Source organism: Tupaia chinensis, unplaced genomic scaffold (assembly GCF_000334495.1).
Source record: "Tupaia chinensis unplaced genomic scaffold, TupChi_1.0 Scaffold000561_1, whole genome shotgun sequence".
Classification (NCBI taxonomy): domain Eukaryota; kingdom Metazoa; phylum Chordata; class Mammalia; order Scandentia; family Tupaiidae; genus Tupaia; species Tupaia belangeri.
In genome coordinates, this window is record NW_006160074.1 from 3068200 (window position 1) to 3089545 (window position 21346).

The following is a 21346-nucleotide window of genomic DNA, read 5'->3' on the forward strand; positions in this document are numbered from 1 at the left end:
GGAGTAGGGGTTCGCGCGTGGCCGTCCCCCCTGGGGGGGGGGGGAGTGATTTCTCGCTTTCTGTCTCTCTGTGTTTTTTCTGTCTGTCTGGCGAGCGCATGTGCCCTATGGCAAAAGAACCTCTCCAAAAATAAATAAATAAATAAATAAAATCAGACACTTGATGTATTTAATCCAATATATGTGGGTGGGAGCTACAAAAATTTTCTGTAAGTGTATGAAGCTATATATAGTAATTGGGTTATGTCCATAGGGCAAAAAAAAAATTGGTGAAGGTTGTAAGTAGCACAGAAGAACTTACATATTCAGCATATTATCAGGAAAGGGGCAGGGAATTTGAAGAGCTTGCAGAGATGTTGCTATGTAAAGGAGAAACTAAAATACTCGAGGATAAATGGCTTTTACTGGAACTGAATGGTAACCTAAAAACCTTATATCTTTGATCTAGACCCTAATGATTGAGATATTACCTTAAAACCCACATTGCCGGAGTCTTCACCCTTAATGTAGAGAATCATTTTGGTTACTATGACATACTAGTGGCAATGAGAAATATGGGAAGTCAATATTCTGCAAAATCTAAAGAAAAAAGTGAAATACAGTCATGTGATACTTCATGCCAAGGATACTTCCTGAGAAATGACTCACTAGGCCCTTGTCACTGTGAACATCATGGAGCGTACTGACACAAACTGAGAAAGCAGAGCCCATATGCTCCTTATGGGACCACCTCATTTATTTATTTATTTATTTATTTATTTATTTATTTATTTTATTGAGAGGTTTTTTCGCTATAGGGCACGTGCGCTCGCCAGACAGACAGAAACATAGAGACAGAAAGCGAGAAATCACCCCCCAGGGGGGATGGTCACGCCGCAATCCCTTCTCCTCCATTCTCCTCTTGGGATCTTGGGCACGCACGCACACGTGCCCGGCGTGAGTTTTAAGCCACCGGGTCCAGGACGCCAACCGCGGTAGACTACGTGGGAGTCCAGCGACATAGCCATTACGCTAACTGCTGGTTCCCAAGGGACCACCTCATTTATGTGATCTGCCCTTTATCAGAATGTCATTAGGTGGTGCATGACTGTATATATATATACAGTGTCAGGTAAGAGGTTCTCTCTAGACTTCCGGTGGGCCAGTTCCCACCCACTTGTGGTAGAGAAGCTATGTGAAACATACAGTAGGGTGATACTGGTTAACCATCTGATACCCTCGGGTTGTCAGGAAGTCATGACACACCTTTGCATAGAAAACCATAGATAAATACATCTTGACTTTCCTGAAGACTTAATATTTTAGTTTCCCAGAATGTTTCTTTTTTTGGAAAAGGAATGTCTTCATTACTTGACACTTCTTTCCGTGTACTAAACAATTTCATTTCCCAGTAAATAAAGTGGTCTATAAACTCTCTCCTGGAACAGAAGTTCCCTTCAAAATATTGACTGAAATTATAGTTTATTTATTTTTGTTTGTTTAATTTGCTTGAGGGTACGTATGCTTACCAGAGACAGAGAAAGGGAGAGGGATAACACACCCACCCATAGGGCATGGTCACACCATGGCCCCTTCTCTTTCCCCATCCTGTTGAGATTTCCAGCACATACACACATGTGCTTAGCATGTTTTTCAAGTCACTAAGGATTTTTTTGTTTGGAAAGGTTTTTGCTATAGGGCGCATGCACTCTCCAGAAAGACAGAGAGTGAAAGAGAGACGGAAGGCGAGAAATGACCCCCCTAGGGAAGATGGCTCCATTCTCCTCTTGGGATCTTGGGCATGCATGCACATGTGCCCAGCCTGAGTTTAAGCCACCTGGTCTGGGACTTGAACTGCTGTCACTTCATGGGAGTCCAGTGATATAGCCATTACACCATCTGCTGGTCCCATCAAGTCACTAGGGCTGGGATTTGAACTGTGATAGACCATGTAGGATCCACCCCCCAACCACTAGACTATAGGGCCAGTCCCTCTATATCTCTTTTCAATCTTTGTACATAATTTCCTTTTTTATTCCAAAAACTGAATTTTGCCAAAAGCAAGGCTTAAAGTAAATTGTATGTGCATTTGCATTGTAAACAATGAGTTAACCACCTGGTTGATAAGCCTGAGGGAACCACAGGGGCTGTGGTGCCTAGGAGATAACAACTCCCTCACCCACCTTTAGCTTTCTAGGTCAGTAACTATGGCTACATAATCCATTCAGTTGAACACAGAAGTCACAAGAGTCATTGCAGCTTTGTAATGTCTGCATTGGAGCTGCCTGGTGGTGAGAGTACCACTCCCTCTTCAGTATAAAGTGAAGGCAGTACAGCTCTTATCGCACTTACTGTATTGCTCCAGGGCCTTGACCTACTTAACCCTTGAGAAGGTCTTTTTATTTTCACTTTAGCATTTGTGAGTGTTCTCTTTAAGCAGAATTACTGAAGTCTGAAAGTTGGCATATAATTTAATGTCAAACCTATAAATGATGGAACCTCTTTTATAGTTTAAATCACTTCGGGTCTTCATAATAGTAGACTATTCTATAATATCTTATTCCAACATGTATTTCTTCCACGTTTTATTTCTCATTCATTGTTTTTTTCTCCTCATAAATGTACTTAAATATCCGTAATCCTAGGGAAAAAAAAATTTTAACCTTGATTGATTGGTCTGTTGATTTTCAAGCCACCAGGCTCAGGACTCAAACCATTGGTAGCCATGTGAGAATCCACTGCCTTAACCACCATGCCACCTACTAGCTGAGAGAAAACTCTCTCTCTTTTTTAATAATTTTATTTATCATTATCATTTTTAAAATTTGCTACAGGGCATACGCTTTGTTTTTTTGGAGGGTTTTTTTTTTTTTTTTGCCATAGGGCATGTGCGCTCCACAGACAGAGAGAGACAGAAAGCAGAGATAGACAGAAAGCGAGAAATCACCCCTTAGGGGGGATGGTGTGGCCACACCGCAATCCCTTCTCCTCCATCTCCTCTCGGGATCTTGGGCATGCATGCACACGTGCCCGGCGTGTTTTAAGCCACTTGGTCAAGGAAGCGAACCGCGGTTGACTACATGGGGGTCCAGCGACATAGCCATTACACTAACTGCCGGTCCCCAGGGCATACGCTTGATTACCAGAGAGAGAGAGAGAGTGAGAGCAAGAAAGAGAGGGAAAGTGAAAAAGCAAGCCACCAGGTCCAAGACTGGGAACTGGGGTCGGCCGTGTGGGAGTCTAGCACCTCAACCACCACATCACCTGCTGCCCCCACCAGAGAAAATCCTTTAACAAAACAGCTTGCCTGTCTGAAGTAACTGAACCCATTACTTGGTACAACTCTAAGAAACCTCCCTTCAGAAGTCATTAGCAACTCCCTGCCAAGTCCATTGGCCTTCTTCTCAGCTCTTTCCTTTACTGCAGATTATATTGTTTGATCATTTATTTTCCTTTGATTTAAATGAAAACTACTTAGATATCCTTTATTTATTTAATTAATTAATTTACTTTTGAGAGTTTTTTGCTATAGGGTACGTGTGCTCACCAGAAAAACAGAGACAAAAAGTAAGAAATCACCCTCTAGGGGGGATGGCCATGCCACAATACCTTCTCCTCGATTTTCCTCTTGGGATCTTGCGCACGCACCTGCCCTATAGCAAAAACCTCTCCAAAAAAAAGAAAGAAAGAAAAGAAAATACACTGGGTGCAGGTGAGATCCTGCCCCAGTACTGACAAGATGGAGACATGGAGAAGGGATTATAGTGTGGTCACTCTCAGCTAGGGATGCTTTCTCTCTTCTGTCTCTCTGGTGAGCACGCACCTGACAGAAAACTCAAAACAAAACTTTACCAGTCTCAAAGTCACAAAGATATTCTACTACATTTTCAGGGTGCGTGTGCTCACCAGAAAGAGAGAGACAGAAAGCAAGAAATCACCCCAAGGGGGGATGGCCATTCCGCAATCCCTTCTCCTCCATTCTCCTCTCAGAATCTTGGGCTCACATGCACATACGCTTGGTGTGAGTTTAAGCCACTGGGTCCAGGACTCGAACCGCAGTCGGCTACATGGGAGTCCAGTGACATAGCTATTACGCTAACTGCTGGTTCCAGCACCCAGTGTATTTTCTTATTTGCTGGGGCTGGGATTCTAATACCGTGATCAACTATGTGGGGTTTAGGTCCCTTATCCTCTAGTCAACAGAGCAGACACCAGCAAAGACTTCCTTTTTTTTTTGAGAGGTTTTTGCTATAGGGCATGTGCGCTCCCCAGACAGAGAGAGACATAGAGACAGAAAGCGAGAAATCACCCCCCAGGGGGGATGGCCACACCGTAATCCCGTCTCCTCCGTTCTCCTCTCGGGATCTTGGGCACGCACGAACACGCGCCTGGCGTGAGTTTTAAGCCACCGGACCCGGGAGGCGAACCGCGGTCGACTACCTGAGAGTCCAGCGACGTAGCTATTACGCTAACTGCTGGTCCCCCCAGCAAAGACTTCTTTAACAGAGCACAAAAAAGTGTTGATCATCAAAGGAAATATTATTAGATTGGCCTTACTAAATTAACAACTTTTTATGCAATGCACATACACACATATATAAAATCAGTTAATTAGGTTCTTTCTTTCTTTTTTTTTTTTTTTTTGAGAGGTTTTTGCTATAGGGGCCTGGTGGCTCACCAGAAAGAGAGAGAGAGAAAGATAGAAAGTGAGAAATCACCCGCCAGGAGGGATGGCCACGCCACAGTCCCTTCTCCTCCATTCTCCTCTAGGATCTAGGGCACGCACACACACGTGTCCGGCGTGAGTTTAAGCCACCGGGTCCGGGACTCGAATCATGGTCGACTACATGGGAGTCCAGTGACATAGCCTTTTACACTAACTGCTGGTTCCTAATTAGGTTCCTGACAAGACATTTAGAACACCAATTTGTGAGAATAAGCTCCTTCCGGAAGAGCATACACAGATCGCAGGTAGCCCTGGATCTGAGGAACAGCTTTGATTTTTGGTAAAAATTTGTGAGTCCACAGCTTTCTTTTCAAACTTGCACTGCTCTATAATCTTTTATTTTTCCTTCTCCACGTCAAAGATCTCACCTTCCTGGTGTCTGGGCTTCCGCAGCTTCTTTTTCCTGAAGTAAGCATCGGTGAGGTATTTTGGAATTCTTGCTTTGCTAATACCAATTTTTGGGGAGGTGGTGATGACAGATTTCTGGGGTGTTCTATGTAGTGGAACTAGGTTTAGGATCAGAGGTCCAGTCACAAGTAGCGAGCCACTGCTCAGCGGCTTCAGGGAACCTGCTCTTCCTCTGTGTCACCAGCGAGAATGATCAGAACGGTCCCAGGAGTGACGCTAACTTGCAGCTTTCTCACATGCTGACTGCAAGACTTTTTTGCTGAGTCTTAACAGCTTTAGAGGCACGTCTTCAGTAGGATAATACCTAGGCATTTTGCGAAGTTTAACCACCCAGGTACCACCATTCTTGTTTCCACCAACTAGTTTTGTAGACAGTGGCAAGAACCTTCTCCTTTTTCTTCCCAATCCTGGCTTTAGTGGCCAAGTACTTCCTCTGTACACAGCTTTTCTGGAGTACGTGGCAGATCAGGAGTATCTACCGATGTCATGGACTAAGAGTGGATTTTGGCTGCACTGGGGCTTCCCCTTCTTGGACTTTTTAGCCTTAGGGTCACCCTTTTTAACCTAACTGCTGGCATCAGCATTCTGGGCTTCAGGTTTCTTCTCTTTAGTATCCCTCTTCTCAGCTTTTCCACATGCCATGTTGTATAATGGGACAGAGAACTCAATTCTCTGCTTTTGTTCAAAATAACTTCTAGTCCAGGCTGGCAGATGGCATGGTGATTAAGGGTGCTGGACTGCCACATAACCAACAATGGTTCAGGTCCCAGACCTGGTAGCTTGCTTTCTCACTTTCTCTCTTTCTCTGTCTCTCTCTGCTCACACTAGAAAATAATAATAACAATAATAAATAAAGTTAAATGAAATAATTCTTTAAAAAATTTTCTAGTCATCAAAGAAACTTACTAAGGGGAAGGAATTCTACTCACCAATAAAAATAAATAAACTATTGACATAAAACAAATGTGGAAGAAACTCAAAATAATTATGCTGAATAAAAGAAGTCAGATAGACTAGGCCAGCAGGTGGCATGGAGGGTAAGGTGGCTGGATCCCGCATGGTTGACTGAACAGATCAAGTCTCAGATCTGGTGGTTTGTAAAACAGGCTGGGTGCATGTGCATGCATACCAAAATCCCAAGAGGAGAATGGAGGAGAAGGGATTGCAATGTGGCCATCCCTCCTGGGAGTTGATTTCTCACTTTCTTACTTTCTCTGTCTCTGCCTCTCTGGTGAGTGCTAGCTAAAAAAAAAAAAAAAAAAAAAGTCTGGGGATTGGCAAGTGGCGTGGTGGTTAAGGGAGCTGGACTCCCACATGGCCCACGATGGTTCGAGTCCTGGACCTGGCGGCTTTCTTTTTCACTTTCCCTTTCCCTCTCTCTCACTCTGTCCCTGTCTGGTCGAATTAAAATAAATAAATAAATAAAGTTAAGTAAACTAATTATTTTTTTAAAAAGCAAAACAAATGAATATTGTGTTAAAAAAATGTCTGACAAAGGATACATGCGGTTTTTCTTTTTCTTTCTTTCTTTCTTTTTTAAAATTATGTCATCAAGCCATGCACTCATTGAAGAGAGAAAGAGAGAGAATGTGAGACTCCCCCACTCCCACCCCCAGCCATGGGGAATGCTCACATTGCAATCTTTTCTCTTCTGTCTCTCCCTCCTTTCAGGGTTCTGGACACACACACACATACACACACACACGGCTAGTGTGTTTCTCAAGCGGCTAGGTCTGGGACTTGTGTCACACGACTGGCCATGTGGGATTCAGCCACCTTAACCACCATGCCATGGGCTGGCCCCATACAGTTTAATTCATATAAAATTCTAGAAAATGCTGACAGGGATCAATGGTTGTTTAGGAAAGGCAGGATTAAGGAGTGGCTAGAAGGAGGATTCCAAAGGAAAACGAGGAAATGTTTGAGGAACGAGGGGCATGTTCACTATTCTGTTTGTGGTGATGGTTTTACAATTAGACACACATGTGAAAACATAGCAGGCTACACTTTCAGTATGTTGTTTATTGAATGTTACACCTCAGTGAAATTTTTTTTTTGGAGAGGTTTTATTGCTATAGGGCGCGTGCACTCGCCAGACAGACGAGACAGAGAGATAGAAAGTGAGAAATCACCCCCCAGGGGGGATGGCCATGCCGCAATCCCTTCTCCTCCATTTTCCTCTTGAGATCTTGGGCACGCACGTACATGTGCCCAAGATCTTGAGCACGCACGCATCACTTGCATTTGTCAGACTCGGAGACCGAGGGAGGAATGGGAAAGTTTTATGGTGGAAAGACAGAGTGACAATGTGGATGCTAATTGGAGGCAGCTAACACTAGCATGAGGAAACACGGTCCCTATATAATTGGTTGGGAGTACGTAATTGACTTTATCCAGCTGGTCCTAAGCTGGAGATAAGGGCAAAAGCTAATAGCGTTATAAGCCAGTCCTGCAGCCTAGTAGTTAAGGGAACCGGGTCCCATATGGCTGACAGGTTCAAGGTTCTACCGCTAGAGGCTTGAAAATCACATTGCGCATATGTGCATGGATAGGATGGAGCAATGGAGGAAATGCTTCAATGAGGGGTGCTTCTCCCTCTCCATCTCTTGCTCTGGTAAGTGAATGAACCCTCTGCCAATTTAAAAAACAAAACCGAACAAAAAGAGGGTTTGTAATCAACATATAGATTTTTTTTTTTTTTTTTTTTTTTTGTCAGAGGACTGGGGTGCTCACTAGAGAGAGATAGAAAGAGAGGAAGAAAGCACCCTCAAGCGGGGTGTGGTTGTGCTGCAATCTCTTTTCTTCCATTCTAACATTTCTTTACCCCACTGGTATTTGGGGTACATTTGCTCATGTGTCTGACCTGTTTTCCAACCTGCTGAGGCCAGGACTTGAACTGCACAGTCAGTTGTGTGGGATCTGTCAACCTCAGCCATCAGGTCAGGGGGCCAGCCCGGGGCCAACTCTTTTAAAGTTTATTTACTGTGGCAGGCAGATTGCATAGCAGTTGCATGCTGTACTTATACATGTCCAACCACAGTTCAAGTCTTGAACTCGGTGACTTGAAAATTATGCTGGGCGTGTGCATGCATGCCCAATATCCCTGGAGGAAAATGGAGAAGAGATTGCAGCGTGGCCATCCTCCCTCGGGGGGTGATTTCTCATTTTCTCTCTCACTGTCTCTTTTTCTCTCTTTCTGGCAAGTACATGTGCCCTAGGGCAAAAACCTCTAAATAAATAAATAATGAAGTTCATTTATTTTTTTTTTGAGAGTTTTTTTTTTTTTTTGCTAAAGCGCACGTGCACTCACTAGAAAGACAGAAAGAGACAGAAATTGGGAAATCACCTCCCAGGGGATGGCCATGCCGCAATCCCTTCTCCTGTATTCTCGTTTCAGCATATTGGGCACGCACGCACACACACCTGGTGTGAGTTTAAGCCACCAGGTCCAGGACTCAAGCCACAGTCAACTACGTGGGAGTTCAGTGACATAGCCATTATGCCAACTGCTGGCCCCAAAGTTCATTTATTCTTTGAGCAAGAGAGAGACAAAGAGACAGGTACTCCTAACAGGATCTCTTTTATTAAAAGAATTATTTTTATTTAACTTTATTGTATTTATTTGTCCATTTTAATTTGACCAGAGAGGGACAGAGAGAGAGAGGGAAAGTGAGAAAGCAAGTCGCCAGGTCCAGGACTCGATTCGTGGGGCCACGTGGGAGTACAGCACCCTTAACCATCATGCCACCTGCCGGGCCACCCAACAGGATCCACACTGTGATCCACCCCCAACTTCAGCCAGCCCCGGATCACTGGCACGTGCCTGCCCTGCACATTCGGGGAGGTTTCGAACCACAGCAGCCCTCCCCTGTGGGTCAGCCTCACAGAGCGTTGCTTCTTACTGCTGCACCACCATCTCGCCTCTTAGCGTGAAGCGTTGCCAAGGATCTAACTGGCTTCTCTGCATATTTTACTTTATTTTCCTTTTGCCGGAGGTCCCGTATGCTCACCAGAGAGATAGAGAGGGAGAGGTAGAAACCACCCTTCTCCCCACGGGATGCGGCCTTGCCATAATACCCTCTCTTCCATATCTCCGTTCCATCGGTACTTTGGGCACATCTGCACATGCACCTGGCATGCGTTTCAAGCCACCAGGGCCAGGTTTCAAACCATGTGGTCAGCTGTGCAGGATCCAGCTCCCCTGACTACTAGACCATGAGGCAGGCTCCTCCTGCTTCTTAACTTGAAACTGCTCTGCATTATGCCAGTGAGGCTGTATTTCTAGAACACCATTTGGGTGATATAAAAAAAAGATTGTGTTACTTCCTCGCAGAAGCCTTGAGTGGGCTCCCTCCCTGGCTCACTGGCTGCGGATCAGAGTCTTGCATTGTATTACAGACTCTCATGGTTTGGCCTAGCCAGTCCATACCCAGTCCTTTGGAAAACTAGAACACTTTGTCTGTTTGTCTGTCTTTCTTAGAATTATTTTATTTAACTTTATTTATTATTATTATTGTTTTCTAGTTTGATCAGTGAGAGGGAGGGAAAGTGAGAAAGCAAGCCACCAGGTCTGGGACTTGAACTGTAGTTGACCATGTGGGAGTCCAGCACCTTTAACCACTACGCCGCCTGCTGACTCCTCTTTTTTTTTTAAAGAGGTTTTTGCTATAAGGTGCATGAATTCACCAGAAAGACAGAGAGACACAGAGTCAGAAAGCGAGAAATCCCCCAGTGGGGCGCTGTCCACGCCACAGTCCCTTCTCCTTCAGTCTCTTGCGATTTTGAGCATGCATGTCCACGCATCTGGTGTGTTTCAAGCCACTGGGTCTGAGACTCAGCCAGGTCAACCATGTGGGAGTTCAGAGACATTATGCCATCTGCTGATCCATGGACACGTAGTACTTCTAAACCTGGTCTGCTCCCTATTGGTTATCTCTTTGTTTATGCTCTTCTCTTCCTAAACGCTCTTCTTCCTGTCAGCTCATCCAAAACTGTTCAACATATAGGAAAGACATTTATGATATGCTCCATGAAACCCACTGAAATGACATGCAAACATTTTTTTCTTTTTTGGAGAGGTTTTTCACTATAGGGCGCATGTGCTCGCCAGACAGAGAGAGACACAGAGACAGAAAGCGAGAAATCACCCCCCAGGGGGGATGGTCACACCACAATCCCTTCTCCTCCATTCTCCTCTCGGGATCTTGGGCACGCACACACACGCGCCCAGCGTGAGTTTTAAGCCACCAGGTCCAGGATGCGAACTGCGGTCGACTACGTGGGAGTCTAGCGACATAGCCATTACGCTAACTGCTGGTTCCCACATGCAAACATTTTTGTATGTGCACATTTTTTTTGGAGAAATGACTTTTCTTGTCAGTAGGGCCTCTGGTTTTTCTTTTCTTTTTAAAAGAATTATTTATTTAATTTTATTTATTCATTCATTTATTTTATTTGATCAGAGAGAGAGAAAGTGAGAAAACAAGCCATCAGGTCCAGGACTTGAACCATGGTCAGCCATGTGGCAGTGTCCAGCACCTTAACCACCACGCCACCTGCTCACCTGCTGGTCCCAGGGTTTTGTTGTTGTTGTTTTTATTTTTTTTTAAATTTTTTTGAGAGGTTTATTTGCTGTAGGGTGTGTGTGCTCGCCAGACAGAGAGAGACATAGAAACAGAAAGCGAGAAATCACCCCCCAGGGGGGATGGCCACGCCGCAGTCCCTTCTCCTCCATTCTCCTCTCGGGATCTTGGGCACGCACACACACGCGCCCCGCATGAGTTTTAAGCCACCAGGTCCGGGATGCAAACCACGGTCGACTACATGGGAGTCCAGTGACATAGCCATTATGCTAACTGCTGGTCCCTTTGTTGTTGTTTTTAAAGAATTATTTTATTTAACTTTGTTTATTTATTTAAATTTGACCAGAGAGAAACAGAGCAAGCCAGAGAAGAGAGAGAGAGAAAGTCAGAAAGCAAGCTGCCAGGCCCTGAACTCAAACCATGTTCGGCCATGTGGGAGTCCAGCACCCTTAACCACCATGTCACCTGCTGGCCCCAGACTCTCTAGAAGAGTTTACAACTCCCACAAGTTAAAGTGATGTGGGGACTTTTAGAAGTAATGTAAATTAATTCATTTAATATGTGTTTAACAAAATTTTTGTCTTATTAAAACTTGGTCCTAACAGGGCCAGCAGGTGACATGGTTGTTAAGAGTGCTGGACTCCCACAAGGCTGATCACGGTTCAAGTCCCGGACCTGGTGGCTTGTTTTCTCATTTTCCCTCTTTCTCTCTCTGTTCAAACTAGAAAATAACAATAAATAAAGTTAAATAGAATAATACTTTAAAAACAGAAACAAAAACAAAAACTTAATCCTGGGACCAACAGATGGCGTAATAGATAAGCTGCTGGACTCCCCCACATAGTCCAATGGGGTTTGAGTCTCAGACCTGGCGACTTAAAACTCCCACCAAGGGTGTGTGCTTGCATGCCCCAAATCCCGATAGGTGTCTGGAAGAGAAGGGATTGCTGCCTGGCCATCCCCCCTGGAGGATGATTTCTTGTTTTCTGTCTGTCTGGTGAGCGCATGCGCCCTATAACAAACAGACAAACAAAAATTAGTCCTTGGACCAGTCTTGTGATTAAGGGACCCAGCTCCCACATGACTATGTGGTTCAAACCCCAGCCCTTGTGGCTTGAAAACACTCCAATCATGCCTGGATGTGTGCCCGAGTCCCAGCAAGATGTAAAAATAGAAGAGCAGGGATTGAAGCCTCACTACGCCCCTCCTGGAGGTTTTTTCTGTCTCTCGTCACTCTCTGGCAAGCACATAAGTCCTCTGACAGATAAAAAAAATTTAGTCTTACAGGATTATGGCTTGGCCATCCCCGCTTGGGGATACTTTCTCTCTCTCCTTGTCTCTGTGTCTCTGGCAAAAGTGTGTGTCCTATGTCATTAAAAGGAAAGAAAAAAGAAAAAAATCGTCTGAAAATTTTTAATAGAAAAGTCCTTTTTAAAGCTAAAAATTTCAGATTCAGTTAGAGTATCCTCATCCATTTTTTCATCTTTTTTTTTGAGAGGTGTTTGCTATAGGGCACATGCACTCGCCAGAAAGACAGAGACAGAGAGACAGAAAGTGAGAAATCAACCCCCCAGGGAGATGACCATGCTGCAATCCCTTTTCCTCCATTCTCCTCTTGGAATCTTGGGCATGCACACACACGCGCCCGGTGTGAGTTTAAGCCACTGGGTCCAGAACTCAAACCATGGTCTACTGCGTGGGAGTCCAGCAACATAGCCATTATGCCAACTGCTGGTCCCCATTTTTTAGATTCTTAGATATAGCTCTTTGTGAAGTTTACTTTCCTCAAGAGATAGCATCTTAATTTTTTTTTTTTGTATTCTTTAGTTAAAAGAATTTTTTTTCTTCCCACTCGGCATGGTTATCTATAGCTAGTAGAAAATAACCATCTCTGTCTACTTTGATGTGAAAAGTCCCCTTTCAATGGTATTAATCTCATTTTTCATGACTTTTTGTTCTGTTTGTTTTTGGTTTAGATTCCTATAGGCAATGGAAACTGATCTCAATTCTCAAGACAGAAAGGACCTGGACAAGTTTATTAAATTTTTTGCCCTCAAGGTAATATGTCTATTTTCTTGAGCCTAGAACTGTTCAAAATAACTTCCATGCTTCTCCCTTTTGAGAACCCTTTCTGGAAATGTAGCCTAACAGCTTGCAGCTTGCCCATTTTAAGGGCTACTTCTGTCCATTGTAAACCAAACTGTGAAACGTGGGGGTGGCATTGGGGGTGTAACTAAAAAGTAGCTTCCAATTTTCCACAGCTACGTGTTCAAAAACTTTTTTTTGTAAGGCGGTTTGTAGAAATGTCAAACTGTTATGCCAGGTCATTGGCACAGTACGTTCCCTTGGGGTGAGAACAGAGACTGTGAACTGGAATGGGCAGCATTTCAGGCATCTTTTCCTAAGTTTCAGCTAATCCTAAAAGTGTCCAACTTCCATTTATTGTTCTCTTCTGGCAAATGGGGAGTTAAAAGTGAATTTGGGGTGCTCTATTTACCTAAGTCATTTCCGCCTCCATCGTTCTGTCCTCTCGATCATGGCCGTGCTAAAACGACCTATGCAATCAATTCCAGTTGTAAATTATTTGGAAGACTTTTGCCATATGGTTTAAATGATATAAGGAATTATACAATTCTTGCTTAAAACCTACTATGATGATGTAAGTTTGTGGCAGTGAGCATTTAAACCCACAGTTGTAATTGTTTCTTACGAATGTCACAGCTGCCATATGCAGCTTTCTGTTCTGCCATGTGACAATGTTATAGATTTCAAGCCTCAAACTGTAACTCCTTTCAGTGGTCGACAGTGTACCCTCAGGAATGTTTATATTATTTTGTGTGTGTAGTGTTTTTTCTCACTGTTCTTGAGTGTTAAAATTCTGTCCTCTCTCGAGTGTAGTTATGATTGATTGGCATCTTCTTAACTTCGTATTGAGGTTTCTAACCCTGATCAGGAGCCTAATCAGGTTATTAGAACTCCTTATCTTTTTGTTTCCTTTTTTTTAGACTGTCCAAGTGATTGTCCAGGCTCGACTTGGTGAAAAGATTTGCACTCGTTCATCTTCATCCCCAACGGGTTCAGATTGGGTAAAATCTTACTCTTTGCTAAGGGGTATACTTTGGTGTTTATCACAAGGAATGAATGTGAATAGTTCTCAAGATCAGTATTAAGGAATACTATTTATAGTATTTCTAAATCGTAATATTAAAATATTTCATTGCAGGAGGTGGAAGGAGGAAGGAGAGATATTTCATTGCAGTTTAAGCCTTTCACTTGAAAAGTTTATTCCTTGTTGAATATTAGTCTTGTATTTATTTGATCGTTAACTTTCTGCTATGATACAGGAGAAGCTCAGTCCTAAGTCCTAAGCTAAGTCCTGAGAAGACACAAATCATACCTGTTAGCCAGTGACATGAGCAACTAGCTTTTTCAGTCTGAGGTTTGAAGCTTTGATGCAGGGTCTCTCTTATGGAAAGAGAGAAGTGAATGGATGTCTCCTTCCTCAAATCACTTGAAGGCTGCATTACCTCTCGTAGTACTTTGTATTTCCATAACGTTTCTTGTGAGTTTCATGCAAAAGTCCCTTTTGTTTTCTAGTTCAATTTAGCAATCAAAGACATCCCCGAGGTTACACATGAAGCAAAGAAGGCCCTGGCAGGGCAGCTGCCTGCCGTTGGGAGGTCCATGTGTGTGGAGATCTCACTCAAGACTTCGGAGGTAAGGCTGTGGCTGGAAAGGTGTCTTGGCTCTCCAGGCACCCCAGCTCATTTCTCAGCCTTACACGTACACCTTCCCTGTCTGAACTCACCATTCTCTGAAGGGGTCGTGGCTCTGTACTTACTCTTTCAACTATATGGAATGACCTTCTTGGCCCTCTTCTTCCTGTGATATGTTTCTGTTTATCGGATGTTCTAGAAAATCTTGCCCTTGAAGTAGAAAAGGGAATTGCTCTTTTTGGACTTTCTGTAGTGCTCTGTTTATTTATCTCAAGATTAGAACTTACGATCTTGTCTGTGTGTATTTTAAGATAGGGTCTCGGTGTTGCGATCCTCGTGCATTAGCTTCCCAACTAGAAATACAGGCATGTACCCCCACATCCAGCTTATTTTTATTTATTTAAAATTCATTAGAGAGTGTGTGTGTGCTTACCAGAGACAGGGAGGGAAGAAGAGAAAACACCGTACTCCCCACTCCTCACCCCCCAATTGGGAATGGTCATGCTGTAATCCTTTCTCCATTTCTCCATCCTGTTGAGATTTTGGACATGCGAGTACCTGTGCCTGTCAAATTTTTCAAGCTGCTAGGTTTGAGACTTGAACCATTGATCAGCTCCATTAACAACCAGACCACAGGCTGGCCTCCCAATTTTTTTAAAATTTTTCTTTCTTCCATGAGTGAGCAAGAAAGAGAAAGAGAGAGAGAGTGAGACTGGCACCCACAACAGGGTCCCCATCACTTAATCTACCTCCGGCTTCAGTCCTAGATTGTGTTCATGTACCTGCCTGGCATGTTGAGGAAGTTTCTGGACATGAACCCAGAATGCTCCCATGCAGTTCAGAGGCACCGAGCATTTGGTTACTGCTGTGCCACCATCCGGCCCCCGGGTTCTTTTCAGACATGTGTTGCCTTGGCCAGCCTTCATGCTCAGCCTGCTGAGTCGCTGTCATCCCAGGCACATGCCACCATGGCTGGCCTTTTAGGTTGCATCAGGAATTGAACCCAGACCTCCCATGTGGTCCCAGCCTGTATATAGAGTACAATAACTTAGTATGATGTGCACCTTGGTTTAGAATGTATTGTGATTTTTTTTTTTTTTCAGTTTGCCATAGGGTATGTGTACTCACTCCAGAGAGAGGGGAAAAGTAAGAAATTACCCACCACAGTCCCTTCTCCTGCATTCTCCTCTTGAGATTTTGGGCATACACTCATATGCGCCCAGTGTGATTTTCTAAGCCATCAGGTTCAGGACTCAACCCCCTGTCAGCCATATGGGATGTAGCCACCTTAAGCTCTGCGCCACCTGCTGGCCCTCCATTGTGATTCCTGTCATGTATTTGCTCATGTTACTTGTGTTAGGGTTGAGGTGCATGCTGCTACTTGTGTATTTATTACTCTACATTCCCAAGTCGATTGTGAGACTGTATGGTATAGTAAATGGACATGGAGTTTGGAGTTACAGGGAACCAAGTTCAGGCCCCAGCTGACTGACGTCAGTCAAATTACTGAACTCTGCTTCCAGCCGCACCAAACAAGCAGGGCACTTTGCAGTGTAGCAGAGCTATCTTTTTTTTTTTTTTTTTGCTATAGGGCGTGTGCACGCACCAGAAAGACAGAGAGAGACAAAAAACGAGAAATCACCCCCCAGGAGGGATGGCCACGCCTCAATCTCTTCTCCTTCATTCTCCTCTCGGGATCTTGGGCACGCATGCACATGCACCCAGCGTGAGTTTAAGCCACTGGGTCTGAGACTCAAACTGTGGTTGACTACATGGCAGTCCAGGGACATAGCCAGTACGCTAACTGCTGGTCCCCAGGCTATTATATTTCTTCAGTTAATCTTTTCCAGGTCAGTAGCTGTGCCACATCTTATATATTGAATTGTTGGGGAAATCATGTTTTTATTTTTTTATGATAGGCAATTGTACTTTTTAAAAGAATTCTTTTATTTAATTGTATTAATCATCATTGTTAGTATTTTTTAAATTTGAACAGAGTGTAACAGAGAGAGAGAGAGAGAGAGATTGAGAAGTGATAAAGCAAGCCTCTAGGTGCGGGACTTGAACTGCAGTCAGCCATGTCGGTGTCCACTGCCCTCACCACCATGCAATCTGCCAGCCACTTTTCTGTGGTTTTCTATGTAAAAACGCATCATGACTTTTCTGATGACCCAATTTTTTTTTTTAGTTTCTCAAATTCTTTATGAAATGAGGCATGATATAAATTAATAGTGACCTCTGTGTCCTCAGGACCTGGCTTATTGCCTGGGATAGCATAGAGGAGGCTTAAAGAATTTTTATCAGATGTATGACAATCAATATTTAGTCCATGAAAACCCTAGCACCAAATACAACAATTTAAAAATTTTTTAGAAATTTTTGCTATAGGACATGTGCACTTGCCAGAGAGACAGAGATGGACAGAGAGACAGAAAGTGAGAAATCACCCCCAGGGGAGTGGCCATGAGACAGTTCCTTCTCCTCCATTCTCCTTTTGGCATTTTGGCCATGCTTGCACATGTGCCCTGTGTGACTTTTAAGCTACCAGGTCTGGGATTTGAACCACAGTCCACTATGTGGAAGTCCAGTGCCGTAACCATTATACCATCTACTGGTCCCTCTTTTTTTAAAGTATTATTTATTTAACTATATTTGTTACTGTTATTATTTTTATTAATTCTTTATTTTCTAATTATTTATTATTTACATTTGTTATTATTTTTTAATTTTACCAGAGAAAGGGAAAGTAAGAAAGCAAGCCACCAGGTCTGAGACTCGAACCGCAGTTGGCCACGTGGGAATCTAGTGCCCTTAACGACCGGCCTACTATTATTATTATTTAATTTGACCAGAAGGAGGCAGAAAGAGAGAAATGGAAAGTGAGAAAGCAAGCTGCCAGATTGGGAACTTGAACCATAGTTGTCTATGTGTGAATCCAGAGCCCCGACCGCCATGCCACCTGCCGGCCTCAAAACTACTCTTTCTTTTTTTTTAGCTTATTTATTTATTGGGTCATTGGAAAAGTCATGACGTATTTCTTTTGTCCTCAGAAATGCAGAGAAATATATCTTCTATGAGCAGATACAGAGAGAGGACATTGGGATAACGCCTGTAGTCCACCCCTAGCCTCGGCCAGCCCCAGGTCCTGGGCGTGTGCCTGGCATACTCAGGGAGCATCTGGGTGCTAACCCAGAACCTTCCCATGTGCAGTTTAACTTCTGTGCTATGGTGCTGGCCCTGTGATATCTGATTATAATCTTTTCTGATTGTTGTAGAGAAACCACTTCAACTCATCTCATATACTCTCCATTATCTAGTTACCGCTTTTTTAAAAAGAATTCTTTATTTCCTTTTTTAGTTCCATTTATTTATTTATTTTTTTAATTTGACCAGAAGGAGAGAAAAAGGGAAAGTGAGAAAGCAAGCTGCAAGGTCCAGGACTGAAACCACAGTCGGCCATGTGGGAATTTAGTACCTCTATCCATCACGCCACCTGCCGGCCCTTTATACCTTATTTTTAATATTCATCATATCATTAAAGAGTGATGTTAGGGATTAGACTAGCACAGCAGCAGTACAGTGCTGTGACCCACATTGGAAGGTTATGGGTTCACATGCCGAGACTTCCCTGAGTACATTCATGCATACCCATGATCTAGGACTGACTGAAGCAAGGAGTGGGTTGCAGTGCAAAGGCCCTGTTGGGAATGTCTGTCTTTCTTTCTTTTGTTTTCTTTTCTTTCTTTCTTTCTTTCTTTTTTTTTTTTTTTTTTTTTTTACCAGTTAATGAATTACTCTCCCCCGCGTGCACTTGCCAGAAAGACAGAGAGACACAGAAAGTGAAAAATCACCCCCCAGGGGGCTGGCCATGCCACAATCCCTTCTCCTCCATTCTCCTCTCAGGATCTTGGGCACGCACGCACACGTGCCCGGCGTGAGTTTAAGCCACTAGATCTAGGACTCTAACTGCAGTTGACCACGTAGGAATCCAGCGACATGGCCATTATGCCAACTGCTTTCCCAGCCTTTCTTTTCTTTTTTAAATGATAGTGAATATCATATTTATAAGTATATATATAAAGGATACACATTTAAGCCTCGGACCTTGGCTTCAGCCATTCATGGGAGACAGTTACAGCAACTGCAATGCGGAAGTACCCAAATCCTGTGAACCCAAGTGTGGTTGGAGGTGACATGCTAGACAGACACATAGATCTCTCTGGAAAGTTGCACAGCCACCTACTACTGCTCAGCACAGAGTGGGGACTGCCTTCCATTGCGAAGTCTCTTATCGGGGCAGCAAGAACCAAGACATTCTTTCAGGAACACCCTGTGGTTCATCCCCTAGAGAGAATGATGGAACTTAAGTCTACTAATACTTCATTTACATACATGGTTTCAGTAGATGAGAGACTTATGTATAATCCACAGCCTCAAAAAAGCTATTTTAACTTAAGAAGCCATAATCACTCTTAAAGGAGTCAGCCTCAGCAGTACATTCAAGGACTCATGGCAAGTCTGGTACCTTCAAGTGCTACTGAAGGCAGAGAAGCAGTGGAATGGGTAATGCATAAATTAAATGCTGAGGTTGAAGAATTGACAGGTTTGGCAAGAGGACGCATAAGAACATCGATGACGGCATTCGTAAACAAATGAGAGTGAGAGCTGCCGTACAACATCGGGTCTCCCAGGACTCTCCAAAATGGCAAAATGGTTTTTTCTCTTTTTTAAATTTTTTGGTAGAAGTTTTTTTTTTTTTACCTTAGGGCTCATGTGCTCACTGGAGAGAAAGAGACAGAGACAGTGAGAGGGAAATTGAGAAATCACCCCCAAGAAGGGATGGCCATGCTGTAGTCCTGTTTCTGCTATTCTCCTCCTGGGACTTTGGGAATGCATGCACGCACACCCAGCATGAGTTTCGAGCCACCAGGTCTGGGACTTGAACTGTGGTTGGCCATGTGGGAGGCCAGCGATATAACTACTATGCCATGTGCTGGCTCCTTATTTGTTATTTAAGAACTACAGGTATAGGGGCTGGCAGGCTGGTGTGGTAGTTAAGGGCGTTAGACTCCCACATGGGCCGACTGTGGTTTGAGACCTGGACCTGGTGACTTACTCTCTCACTTTCTCTCTCTCTTTTTCTCACTCTATCCCTCTCTGGTCAAATTAAAATAAATAAATAATAAATAAAGTTAAATAAAATATTCTTTTAAAAAGGTACAACTATATTTTAGTTTGAGTTCTTTTACTAAGCTGAAGTAAGGCTTTATTTTGGTGAAAACAAAGGGATGCAGGGCTTCTAAATAAAAAGGGTCATCTGAAATGAGTGTCCTGGGGCCAGCAGGTGGTGTGCAGATTAAGGTTCTGGATCCCACGTGGCCGGCTGCGCTATTCAAGTCCTGGACCTGGAGGCATGAAAACACACAGGCGGGTGTGTGCATGCCCAAGATCCTGACCGGAGACTGGAGGGGAAGGATCGCAGTGTGTCAGCTATCTCTGGGAGTGCAGCCTCACTTTTTCCTCCCTTTCTCCTTTCTCCTCACAAGTGCATGTGTTCTATAACAAAAAAAAAAAAAAAAAGAAGAAGAAAGAAAGAAAAGGAAAGAAAAAGAGTATTGTTTGAAATGATTAATTTTGAGGGTTCCAGCACTTACGTGAAAATTTAACAATTTTGGGAGCCAGCAGGTGGCATGGTACTTAAAGGCGCTGGACTCCCACCTGGCCAACCACAATTCATGTCCTGGACCTGGTGGCTTGTTTTCTCACCCACCCACCCCCCTTTCTGTCTGTCTCTGATCAAAACTGGAAAATAGGGACCAGCAGTTAGCATAATGACTATGTTGCTGGACTCCTATTGTAGTCAACTGCGGTTCAAGTCCTAGACTCAGTGACTTAGACTCATGCCAGGCACGTGTGCATGCGTGCCCAAGATCCCGGGAGGAGAATGGAGAAGAAGGGATTGCGGCGTGGCTATCCCCCCGGGGGGGTGATTTCTTGCTTTCTATCTCTCTGTCTCTATCTGTCTGGCGAACGCATGCACCCTATAGTGAAAACCTCCCCCCCAAAAAAAAAAACCTGAATAATAAATAATAATAATAAATGAAGTTAAATAATTCTCTAGAAAAAGAAACTTTAACAATTTTTGAATAAGTACTTTAATAAATACTAATAAGGAAATTAGCATTGATACTGGAGCTTTGTGAGATAGAATTTTAAACCTTTCCATGCATTGGAATTCTACATGATCTTGGACCAACCTCCAAACAAAGCAGAGCCACCTCTTATATATACACACGATTACCCTATGGTAGGCTTGACGGCTTGCATGAGGGAACTCACTTAAAAAGAAAAATTGTGGGGACCAGCAGTTGGCGTAATGGTTAGGTTGCTGGACTCCCGTGTAGTCAACTGCAGTTCGAGTCCCGGACCCGGTGCTTAAACTCATGCTGGGTGTGTGTGCATGTGTGCCCAAGATCCCAAAATGAGAATGGAGAAGGGATTGCAGCGTGGCTAACCCTCCTGGGGGGGGGTTGATTTCTCGCTTTCTGTCTCTCTGTCTCTGTCTTTCTGGTGTGCGCATGTACCCTATAGCAAAAACCTCTCCAAAAAGGAAAAAAAAAATTGTGTAGTATTAAAAAAATGTTAATTTGTGGGACCAGCAGTTAGCGTAATGGCTATGTCGCTGGATTCCCGTGTAGTCTACCGCGGTTCAAGTCTCAGATCCGGTGGCTTAAACTCACGCCGGGCGCGTGTGCATGCGTGCCCAGGATCCTGAGAGGAGAATGGAGGAGAAGGGATTGCGGCATGGCTATCCCTCCTGGGGGGTGTGATTTCTCGCTTTTTGTCTCTCTCTGTCTTTCTGGGGAGTGCACACGCCCTATAGCGAAAACCTCTCCAAAAAAAAAAAAAAAAAGTAATTTGTAGGGGCCAGCAGG

The 21346-nt window shown here is 43.8% G+C and overlaps 1 protein-coding gene and 1 pseudogene across 7 annotated transcripts in view; both read left to right on the forward strand.

Annotated features, from left to right (window-relative positions):
* The window catches only part of ATG13 (autophagy related 13), a 66613-nt gene that overhangs the window by 19960 nt on the left and 25307 nt on the right, over positions 1-21346 (forward strand). For all 7 annotated transcript variants that reach the window (XM_006157781.3, XM_006157780.3, XM_006157783.3 and 4 more), the window contains 3 exons: positions 12672-12753; positions 13701-13781; positions 14293-14412. In XM_006157781.3, coding sequence (XP_006157843.1) covers positions 12685-12753; positions 13701-13781; positions 14293-14412 — 270 coding nt within the window. In that variant the 5' untranslated portion in view covers positions 12672-12684. The remainder of the gene's footprint in view (positions 1-12671; positions 12754-13700; positions 13782-14292; positions 14413-21346) is intronic.
* LOC102487184 (PRELI domain containing protein 3B-like) lies at positions 18507-19162 on the forward strand (annotated as a pseudogene).